Genomic DNA, 11,285 nt, shown 5'->3' with positions numbered 1-11,285 from the left:
CGGGAGTGGTGCTATTTGTGTGCAAGCACACACGGCCTCCATCCTTTTATCGACCCCCTCAGGCCGCTTAGATAAGAGCTCGCTTCCCGCTTCTGTCTGTGTCTCCTCTGAGACCCCGACAGTGGGTCTAGCAAGCTGCTGTTTGAGGTGTTTTATCTCCTCAAACAGCGCCTCCATCACGGTGAGGGTTTCCCGCAGAAATCCAGCGTTGGCAATGGCGAGGGAATCATCCTTGGCGGACTCCACGTAAGTCCGAAACAGCTCAAGGTAAGACACCTCGTGTGTCTGCCCCTGAGGTTCGGCCTTAACCTCGCAGTTCAGAATCTCCGGACCCTCCTCCGCCGGAGCGGTGGAGGCCGGCTCACTAGACTCGATCGCCCGAGAGGCGGACCGAGTCATCGGCTTTTGTATTGGTGGGTTTTGATCACTCATTACGAATTGGTCCAAACTGCAATCCGCTATCACTGCCTGTAAGTTAAAGTTCCCATAATGACCTCGTGGTTATCTATGCAAGCAGGGAGGCCACGCGAGGGTTGTCGTGCTGCCCTCATGAGGCAGCACGATCAGAGCCAGGTCGGGATAAAGAGGGCGTGAGCACACCTACACCTTCAGCTTGGCCGAGCGGTCATTCCCGGCGACAGAACAGTGAGCGCTACTGCAGACTTGCTAGGTTTTAATAGGACGGAGACGGACGCACCATTAGCCTTCACGCCGTTTCAATTGGGTATCACCCCAATTTACTAAGGGATCAGATTGGATTGTCCGCCAGCCCCGAAAACAAACAACGAACGTGCGAGCCTTGTCGATATCGGTTTGGAGCAACGTGATCGCGTGGACAACCACGTTAACTCCGGACTGCCACTACCCAATTTAGTATGCAAACTCTAGATAAATCTAGATGGATCTAGCTACACTCCACCCGGGACCGCGAGGAGGTATGGGGTTGGACTTTCCCCGGGCTCACCTGCAACCCTAAGTGGCCCGAGATTACCGATAACCTGCTTCCCGGACAACATGCGTCCGATCGTCCGGATCTCACGGCTCGCATTTTTCATCTGAAGAAAAATGCGATACTGAACGTTTTGCAGAAGGATGCACTTGGCGTGTAGGTCGCCAAATTGTACGTGATCGAGTTCCAGAAGCGAGGACTGCCTCATGCCCACCTGCTACTGATTCTTGGAGACGACGACAAACCCCAGACGCCAGACCATTACGATAGATTCGTATCGGCGGAAATTCCAGACCCGGCCAACGAACAGCTTCACCACACCGTGACGCAGTGTATGATGCATGGACCGTGTGGAGCTCATAATCGGAAGTCTCCGTGTATGAAGGACGGGGTTTGCACAAAACGCTACCCGAAATCGTTCTGCGAGCAGACACGCGCATCCGAGAATGGCTATCCGGAATACCGTCGCCGGAACGATGGACGCACCGTGACGGTGAAAGGGGTAGTGCTTGATAACCGACATGTCGTACCGTACAACCCGTGGCTTTCACACAAGTACGACTGTCATATCAACGTGGAAGTGTGTACGTCCATCACCGGTGTCAAGTACCTGTACAAATACGTGTACAAGGGCAACGATCGAGCTGCCGTATCTTTCGGATCGAGAGTGGATGAAATCGCCGACTACCTGGACGTGCGGTACATTTCGGCGTCCGAAAGCTGCTGGAGAATCATGCGATTCGAGGTGCAGGCGAAATCACACACCGTCATTACACTACCGATACATCTCCTCCACCAGCAGAGTGTTCTCTTCAGGCAGAACGAACCGGTCAGTGCGGTGCTGGCACGTGGTAAGAATACCATGCTGACGTGCTTTTTCCAGTTGGCAGAACACGATGATTTCGCCCGGACTTTACTATAACATGAAGTTCCGATGCACTATCGATTCGCCAAACCAACAGCAGCTCAACGGCAGCCGTGGCACAATGGTTCGGGCCAGCAGTGGGTACGACGCATCCGCAACGAACAGATGGTCATCGGCAGAATGGTCTACTGTCCTATGGCGGACATGGAGCGATATTGCTTGCGGCTGTTGTTATGCTACCGCAAAGGGCCCACTTCGTTCCAGGATTTGCGTACAGTCCGTGGCACAGTGTGTGCCACGTATCAACAAGCCGCCGTCATGGAGGGTCTGCTTCAGGACGACAATGAGTGGGAACGGGCACTACGTGAAGCGGCATCGTTCCAAATGCCCCGGCAGTTGCGGAACTTTTTCGCTATGATCCTGACAGCTGGACAGCCACAGAATCCGCGGCTTTTGTGGAACACGTTCGTGGACCTTTTCACCGAGGACTTTCGTCGCCAACATCGGGATCGTTACACGTCGGATGAGGCGGATGCGCAGAATCAGATGCTGCGCGATGTCGAACATTTTCGCGCACTCTGTGAAATCGACTGCTATCTGCGCAGCTCCACACCGCCGAAGAATCTAACGTGCTATGCGCGAATGCCACAGATTGCTGATTATGGTCATTTTCACGCGCACCTAATCGATGACCGAACAAATGCATTGATCGACGCTGAACGACAACACCCTGTGACCGATCTCGACAGTGCACTCGCCACGGTGCACCTACTTAACGCAGATCAGCTCAGAGTGTATGATCAACTAAAGGCGGCTGTGGATTCGAATGACGCCGAGAGCGAACGGTTGTTCTTTCTGGACGGTCCGGGTGGTACCGGAAAATCGTACCTGCTGGAAAAGGTTCTTGCATACACCCGTCGTCAGGGTAAAATCGCACTCGCCACGGCTTCGAGCGGGATCGCTGCACTGCTGCTCAGTGGTGGCAAAACAGTGCACTTCACTTTTAAACTGCCCCTCGATCTCGACGATCGCAGTACTTGCGCTATACCGGTGCAATCTAAACTTGCCGAGTTAATGCGCGAGACTACATTGATCGTATGGGATGAAGCTTCGATGGCCAGTCGCTACGCACTCGAGGCTGTCGATCGCACACTACAGGACATCATCGGTGTGCGACGACCTTTCGGTGGCAAAGTTGTGCTGCTTTCCGGTGATTTCCGCCAGATCCTTCCTATCGTACCAAGAGGAACGGAGGCACAAATCATCGACCAGTGCATCAAGCGGAGTGCATTGTGGCAGCAATTCAACAAGCTGCGTTTGCGAGTCAATATGCGCGTTCGATCTGCTCCGGACGCGAACCGTGCCTGCGATTTGCAAGAGTTTGCTGACTTCTTGCTAAAGATCGGTGAGGGCCGCCACGATGTTATCCCCGGACTGGACCCGTCTTTTGCAAGATTACCGGTGGACATGGTGTTGCCCGCTACCAATCAACTGCAAGATGGCCTGCTTTCGCTGATCTCCAAAGTTTACCCGGAGCTGGAGCAGTACTATCGTGATGAGGATTTTTTCTCCGATCGTTCGATTCTGTCACCGTTCAACGTTGATGTTACTACCATCAACAATGTTGTGCTGGACAGGATACCCGAGCCACTCATGGAGTACCGTTCCGTCGACACACTGGTGAATCCGGAAGAGCAGGAAAATCTGCAACTGCCGCCCGAGTTCCTCAACTCGCTTAACATCAGCGGCATACCTTTGCACTGTTTGCGGCTAAAGCGATACGCGCCGGTTCTGTTGCTGCGCAACCTGAATACCGACATGGGGTTGTGCAACGGCACTCGCTTGCAGATTGTGGAAATGAAGGCGAATTGCATTCATGCCCGCATACTAACCGGCAAGCGACAAGGCGATGACGTTCTGCTTCCCCGAATTTACTGCGATAGCAACGATAAGGGTCTACCGTTCCAGATACGACGCAAACAGTTTCCGGTTCAGCCTTGCTTCGCGATGACGATCAATAAATCGCAAGGGCAATCGCTGCACCATTTGGGTCTCTTTCTGCCGAGACATGTGTTTGCTCACGGTCAGTTGTATGTGGCGTTATCGCGCGTTACATCTAAATCCAACATTGCGATACTGATCGCCAATCCGGAACGGCAGGACGAACAGGGCGTCTCGACGAAAAATATTGTTTACAAAGAAGTCGTCAACGGTTGAAAAATGGTAGGTGACTTTAATTTCTGCTACACCCATCTATTATTTTATTTCACTCTTTCTACTCTTGCTAATCCATCGTTACTTATTTGCATTACTTTTCACTTCACCGCAGAAGACGCTCCTGCTATCCAGTACATCGGAACAAACAGTTGGTATGCTGTCGCTGACACAGCCCTCGCTGCAGGCCAAAAACATTGGCAATGCAATGGATCAGGCCCTGTATGATACCATTCCGTTTTTGGATGGAATGCTATGTGCACTGATGGGTGATTGTGAGCAACTGGCGTCGTTTTCATGCATGTAAGTAAAACGAAGTAATCAAAGATCCTGTTCCAGTTGCTTACACGCATTAGTTCTACCTTCCACAGCCTGCTATGATTCTATCTAGCCGACGACGTGTTCACGGGTTTACGGTCGTCCTGTGCATCTTACTGCCAACGCTATCATGCCTGCAAGTATAAATAGTAGCAAACAATGTTTTGGATTCTATGCACTATGTTCACACGTACCGGTTCTACCTTCCACAGCCTGCTATGCTTCTATCCAGCCTGCTATGCTTCTATCCAGCCGACGAGGTGTCCACGGGTTTACGTTCCTTCTGTGCATCTCTCTGTCAACTGTAAGTAAACAGTAACTAACATAGATCTCACATGCCTTGGTTCTACCTCCACAGCCTGCCTCTTTCCATTCGATGACGTTTTAACGCCCTGTTTTCGACTTATTGCCTGTGCCGCCATACCTGTGTAAGTGGTGCGAAATCATCGTATTGCATGTAATTGGAACTACATCATGTGATGATATAGCAGTACACCTAATAATTGCAAAACGTACATATCAATTTCAGCTCTATATACGTTCATGCCATATATCAATCATAATCCGGTCGGAGCACGCGCACATACAATATGCGTAATGATCCAGTGCAAAAAGGGTAAGCTTAGGGTAAGTTCACGAATTATTCGCACCACCGATTCATTTACTCAATGCGTGTTCGCATTTTCCAATTTTATTTTTATTTTTCCATACATCGTTCTTCATCTTTTTGGCGACACGCGGATACAACGTAACGCATCGGAGTAATATCATCGCGTATCATCCCGGCCAGTGCTGGATGCCAAATCGAACTTATAGTTCGCGATCGCTGATGTTGTATGCTCTGTGTCTGAGTATTCCCAAGAAATGAACTAATGTGACCCAGATGACAGACAAAAACGATAGCATTGTGTGACAACCGCTTTAGTTGAAAGCAGTGCCCCAGAATGTTACCCAGTTCGTATACTATCGAACTCTGTCGCAAGTCAATAAGTGAACTTTTGGATACTAACGTGCTTATTCTTGATTAACTTAATGTTCGGGTGTACCATTATTTGTTTATTTTCCTTCTTACTATTTTCTACTGCCATAAATAATGGTAATATCACTATAAGGTACATTCTATTCTATTTAATCACGCACTACACTCTTCATCACACAATCAGTTGAAAGCTTATCGCTATGCTGTTCTGTTAAGTACTTCACTATTTTAATTCGTCTTTTTTTACACCCAATTGGGTTACTTCGGATTGCGCTGCTACTAGCGACTCGCCTAACCTTTCGATCGAATCTAATCACATAACGTGAATTATAAGTAGCCTATCACTATCATGATATCACACGCTTACAATCAGGTACATTGTAATAGCTCCGTGTACCACAAGCCCAGGCTCTCATCTATCCTGCAAGGGACAGTGTGTGACGCCGATCGACAGGGCCTCGAAACGCACCGGATGCAGCGTGCATCCCGAAGGCTCTCACCAATCATGCGGATGATCTGGCGAGACGCCTATCAGCACCTGCACCGGTGCCGTACGACGATGGGGTGAAGTGGCGATCATTTGTTATTTTTCTAATCCCACTCAGCACATCACCGCTTACCTGCGTTTACAGTGCATTTATCTTTTCATTGAACATGAATGCCAAACTACTGTCTTACCATTTTCACAGTGCTATAGTTTATCATGTTTGCTGCTAACACTGTTCTGTGGTGTATAACAAGATCACTTCCATATTCATATATATTGTTTTCTATTGGCACAGGCCAACATCGAGATGCATCCGTCGTGACGATCCCGTTAAAACGCCGTGAGGACCTGGGCCAAGCTCTCACTTATTTTATGGTTAAAAAATGAAATAAGTGAGACGCCGAATAGCCTGGCAAATGGGGCAACACGCCCAATGTGTGTGTGTGTGTATGTGTCTGTGTGTGTCGTGAAAGCTCTCACCTATCCCCAATCCGGGGCGGGATAGGGTGAGATGTTGTTCTGCGGCCGCACAGATGTTCCTGGGATGTCACGGGCGATGCATGATAATAGAATGGCGGTGTCTCCAACGTACAGTGTATGCTTTTGTGGAAAACCTTTTTACACTCTCCTAGCGGCACTTGATCCAATCACATGGGTTACGATTCGATGAAGGCGTTGTGTGAGTCGATCGTAAAGATATTGCAATCCGTTCGTAGCAGTGCGAAATTCGAACTAATTATGGACCAACATGCCAACAACACAAGCCCAGGCTCTCATCTATCCTGCAAGGGACAGTGTGTGACGCCGATCGACGGGGCTACGAAACGCACCGGATGCAGCTTGCATCCCGAAGGCTCTCACCAATCATGGGGATGATCTGGTGAGACGCCTATCAGCCACTGCACCGGTGCCGTGAAACGTCCGATCGATCTACTTTACTCCTGTTCAGACTTCTAAATGAAGTTAATCTTTAACGGAAATGAAATTCAAAAAAACGACATCGAAATAAATTGAACAAAGAGTACAATTTGTATTTATTTATACTCCACAATGACGGCATTTGCCGTATTATCAACAAAGAGTACGATGTTAAGTTAAATAACAAACAACATTGTCAGTATTGTAAGCATATTGGTAACTATTCGATGCTTTTTTTAAATTAAAAAAATGTTAAACAAATAAAAAATAAACGAAGTAAACAATACTGCGTATTTTACGATTTACAATAGAGTTACATAGTATACGAAATGTGTAACATTCTGCGGCACGTCTTTCAACTAAATCGGTTTCCATTTTGCTATCGTCTGTCATCTGGGTCACATTAGCTCATTTCTTAGGAGCACCTAGACACATCGTACAACACCGGCGAAAGAGGACGTTGTTTGATTACAGCTCAACATTTGTTATTCTCGGCCGATACCAACAATAGGGTAAGTATATCAATTCTTCGCATGAAATTCAAGCTCACATTGCTGACACAATGCTTCTTTCTTTCTTTGTTTTATCTATACTATTATGGACACATTTATCTTAATCCTGTGGCATCACACTGCTTTGAGCCACCGCATCGCAGCTCCACATCATCGTTTGGTAACGGTCATACATCGAAACCCGAAACTAAGGTAATCATACCATAATCATAATACGAACTTCGGACTCGCTTACTAAATGCATACCGTACTCTTTTCAACTATATTTTCATGCCAACGTTCGCTGGTCATCCTATTGAGGCACACGGACATGTTTCTTACTGCAAGGGTGGAAAAAGGTATACTAATAACTATCGCCAATTATCCTGAAGTCCATTAATGCTTTCTTCTTTCTTCGCAATTAACCACATTTTAATGTACTCTACAATGCTGATGGCGCAATAATGAATGACGGGTAATACCGAGGGGAACGTCGAGAGAGGACGAATGGCGAGGTTACATTAGTACAGGTGCATCGATCAAACTGCTAGCACTGCCAAGCCTGTGAGTATGGCGAATCATTCCTGTGATCGGCATCCTGTTCCAGTTGCTTAAACTTTTTGGTTTTACCTCCCCAGTGTACTATTCTGCGATCGGTCTGATGTTGACGGTACCTTTGCTTATCCATCCAACAAGGTGATCATGGATTTATGGTCGTCGTATGCATCTTACTGCCAACGCTCCTAATCTTAACGCCAACGCCAAGAAAAGTCAATCGTTTCTTCCTTTAAAGAAGGATGACCTCGAGGGAATGCTGCAAAAATATACGGTGCAGAAAATTATAAACGTTTATTAAGCAGAGCATAATGCGCAACTGTTTTGTAAACATACGTATACACTCACATTCCTGTCCTTCTGATTGCTCCAGGCGGGTTGACGTTTGCCAATGTAGAAGTTCGCCTACAAACGTGGAAAAATCGTTTGCTGCGTTTGTAATATACGGAAAAAAGAAAACCATATCGGATTAGTTAGACTACTATGGCAGTCATATTGTTACTAAAGTTTCCACAACGAATCTAAACTCGTTGGGAAAGAGCCAAGACAGGAGGATTTACCGTCCGACTTGGCGAGAACAGTCAAACGCTAGTTCTTGTTGAGTTCTGGTTTGAAAGTCGCTTTATTAAAGAATTATTCTAGCTTATATACTAATTTTCTGTTGACCGATCGTGGTCAGCAGTTTTATACAATTTTCAGTTTTGCTTAACTTAATGCTGACCGATCGCGGTCAGCAGTTTTATACACTTTTCAGTTTTGCTTAACTTAATGCTGACCGAATCGCGGTCAGCATTTTTATCCTGCTCGATATCGTTTGTTTTTTTAAAGTTGTCTTGCATGCATTTTGTTCCGTCGACCGGCCGTGTTGACCCAATCATGCGGTGCTGTCGTCAACATCCTGACCCCCGTAATTCCTCGTAGAGGGGTTACTACTTTCTGACGGTTTAAATGGTGGAGGGCGCAACGCGTACCCTTTAGCTCGTATTTGTTTGATAATTAGTGCCACAGTTAATCCTAATATTAAAGTGGAGGCGCAGGCTATACCGCTTGTAATTATTATGAGGTGAAGTTGATCAGAATTCGTATCTTTGTTTTGCTCTAAGTTTGATTCCAATATTTTAACCAGTGGTTTGAAATACATTTTCGTTTCTACTGTTTCTATTTTCATAGTTGGCTGGATTTCTATGTTCTTGGTCTGTATTTTACAGTCTTGACTAAGTGTTATTACTCCAGCTTGATACGCGGGTTGTGTTAGCGTTTTGTTACAATTAAAGTATATATCGTTAGGTTGAGACGAATAGTACAGGATTTTGTTCGGCTGGGAGAGTTTTATAAATTTAGTTATTGGGGTTTTTATTGGTTTTATACCACACAAACGTTCTGTTTTTATATGTCTGAACGATGACGATATACAATCCAAATCCCTCTTAACTATTAAATCGGAGGCTACGTGATGAGTGCTATTATATCGCGCAATGTCTGTTGGGTATATGTAGTGTATATCGTTTATAGCTATTACGTTTTTATCTAAGTCCAGAGTTGTAAGGTTTTTTAGGTTTGGTATGATGCTGATATGGAATACTTCGAATCTCTCTTGCGAGACGATGACGTTCACGATACGCACTATTATTTCCCCTTCGCAAATCTCTTTGTTCGTAATTTGAGGGTGGTCTAGAATTATAAGTCCGTTGGGTAACCTTGATTGAATCTTCTCGGTTATTTTGTTTGATTCAAATATACTAAGGGGGTGAATTTCTAACTCGAGATATTTTGTGGTAATGTGTTGTACTATGCTTTCAGCTAGCATTATTGTTTCTGTGACATGTTTTATAAGTACATTTTTTTTGTTTTCGTTGAAGCTGTTGTTTATACTCTTTATGCCTTCATGCATGTGATCTATTTTCATATATAGCTCGCTTCTAAGCATATCACCTTGTTTGATTTTATTCGTCATTTCTTCTGATATATGTCTTAGTTTCTGGTCTTCAGAGGCCCTGAAGACGGCTAACTGCTCGTCAATGTCGTCCTCTCCAAAAAGAATACCTTTCAAAAATCCGAATATACCGCTAGATCGTTTGGTTCGTCTTTTTACTGCAGTCTGTGATAGTTGAAGTGCGTGTTTAATGTTTTGTTGTAATGTCAATTTCATGTTTAGAAGGTTAGCGTCCATGTCGCTCAGTGCCTTGAAGGCAGTGATCACCTTCTTTTCCAACGTTAGTAAAGTCTGTGTGTCATTTTCAGGGTGTATTTTGGTGTGGAAGGCTGTTTCCCACACACCCCTTTTCAGGAGAAGCGTTGCTTCGTGGTCGAAGAATATACCAGCTTCTTCAATTTGGCGGACCGATAGATTACTTATCGGGTGTACTAGCGTAATTAGAACGAACAGATAGAGGACCATTGTAGGGTCTTATGAAATGCTTCCTCTTTTTTGCAGGAGGAGTTCTTAGGTGATCAGCTGATTGTTTAATGTAGCTGTTAACCGGTCTTTTTACTCCCCACGAAGGTACGCTTGTATTTTTCTCGTTCCCTTTTACTTCTAGCACCGCTAAATTGATAACAGGGCGTTTATATTCGCCGTTTTCAACCTTAATCTTTGCTGATCTGACTTGTCCGTCTTTGGCGGGATAGACTTCTACTACACGTCCCTTTAACCACCTGCCTACGCGTTGTTCGTCAGGGAAGACTACTATGTCATCTGGTTGTATTGGGTTCGAGCGTGCTATCCATTTCTCCCTTTTCGCCAGTGTTGGGAGGTACTCCTTCAACCAACGTTCCCAATATTTTTGAGTGATAATTTGCGCCTTCTTCCAGTTGTTTCTGCTAGCTTCAGCTGCTGAAATCCCGGATGGTGTGGGTTCGGCCTCTCCGGAACACCCTATCAAGAAGTGAAACGGTGTAAGAGGTTCATCGTCTTCAGTTTCGAGAGGGATGTGGGTTAGAGGTCTGTTATTGAGGATAAACTCAATCTCGATAAAGGCTGATCTTAGTACTTCTTCCGGCATACTATCATTGTTTGGCAGCAGGCTCTTGACCTCTCTAACCATTCTCTCCCATACACCTCCAAAGTGAGGCGCAGCCGGGGGATTAAAATGCCATTGGATACCGTCGGTTGCACATCTTTCGATTATTTCCGTTATTTGCCTGTTTGCCCCAACAATGTTGGTACCATTGTCACTGTACATGTGACAAACCTTTCCTCGCCTATGCTGCATATTTTTTAAGCACATTATGAAGCAATTTGCGGTCAAGTCTTTAGCGATTTCTAAATGTATAGCACGTGTTGTCATGCATGTGAATATCGCTCCCCATCGTTTTTCTATTCTTCTTCCGATTGTCACTTGCATAGGTCCAAAGTAGTCTACACCTGTATGGGTGAAGGGTTTTTTGAACACAGCGGCTCGGCTTTCGGGAAGCGGAGCCATCATTGGGGCAATGGGGCGCGCGCGTTCGTTTTTGCAGTGTTGGCATTTGCTGATCACGTTTCTTACCATGGCACGGAGGTCGATTAC

At 46.0% G+C, this 11,285-nt stretch overlaps 1 protein-coding gene across 1 annotated transcript; it reads left to right on the top strand.

Annotated features, from left to right (window-relative positions):
- Positions 1-1,286: 1,286 nt before the first annotated feature.
- LOC128718291 (uncharacterized) lies at positions 1,287-4,031 on the top strand. The gene is made up of 2 exons (XM_053811931.1): positions 1,287-1,800; positions 1,879-4,031. The coding sequence occupies exons 1-2, from the start codon at positions 1,287-1,289 to the stop codon at positions 4,029-4,031; spliced, it is 2,667 nt and encodes an 888-aa protein (XP_053667906.1).
- Positions 4,032-11,285: the final 7,254 nt, after the last annotated feature.

Source organism: Anopheles marshallii, chromosome 2, assembly GCF_943734725.1.
Source record: "Anopheles marshallii chromosome 2, idAnoMarsDA_429_01, whole genome shotgun sequence".
In the NCBI taxonomy this organism is placed as follows: Eukaryota; Metazoa; Arthropoda; class Insecta; order Diptera; family Culicidae; genus Anopheles; species Anopheles marshallii.
Note: the sequence above shows the minus strand (reverse complement) of the source record. Positions and strands in the feature narration are given on the sequence as shown.

Bases quoted from the DNA above. Each gene is read 5' to 3' on its own strand.
- LOC128718291 (XM_053811931.1), top strand. From the start codon at position 1,287: ATGCATGGACCGTGTGGAGCTCATAATCGGAAGTCTCCGTGTATGAAG. The intron at 1,801-1,878 runs GTAAGAATACCA...TATAACATGAAG, and splicing joins CAGTGCGGTGCTGGCACGTG to TTCCGATGCACTATCGATTC.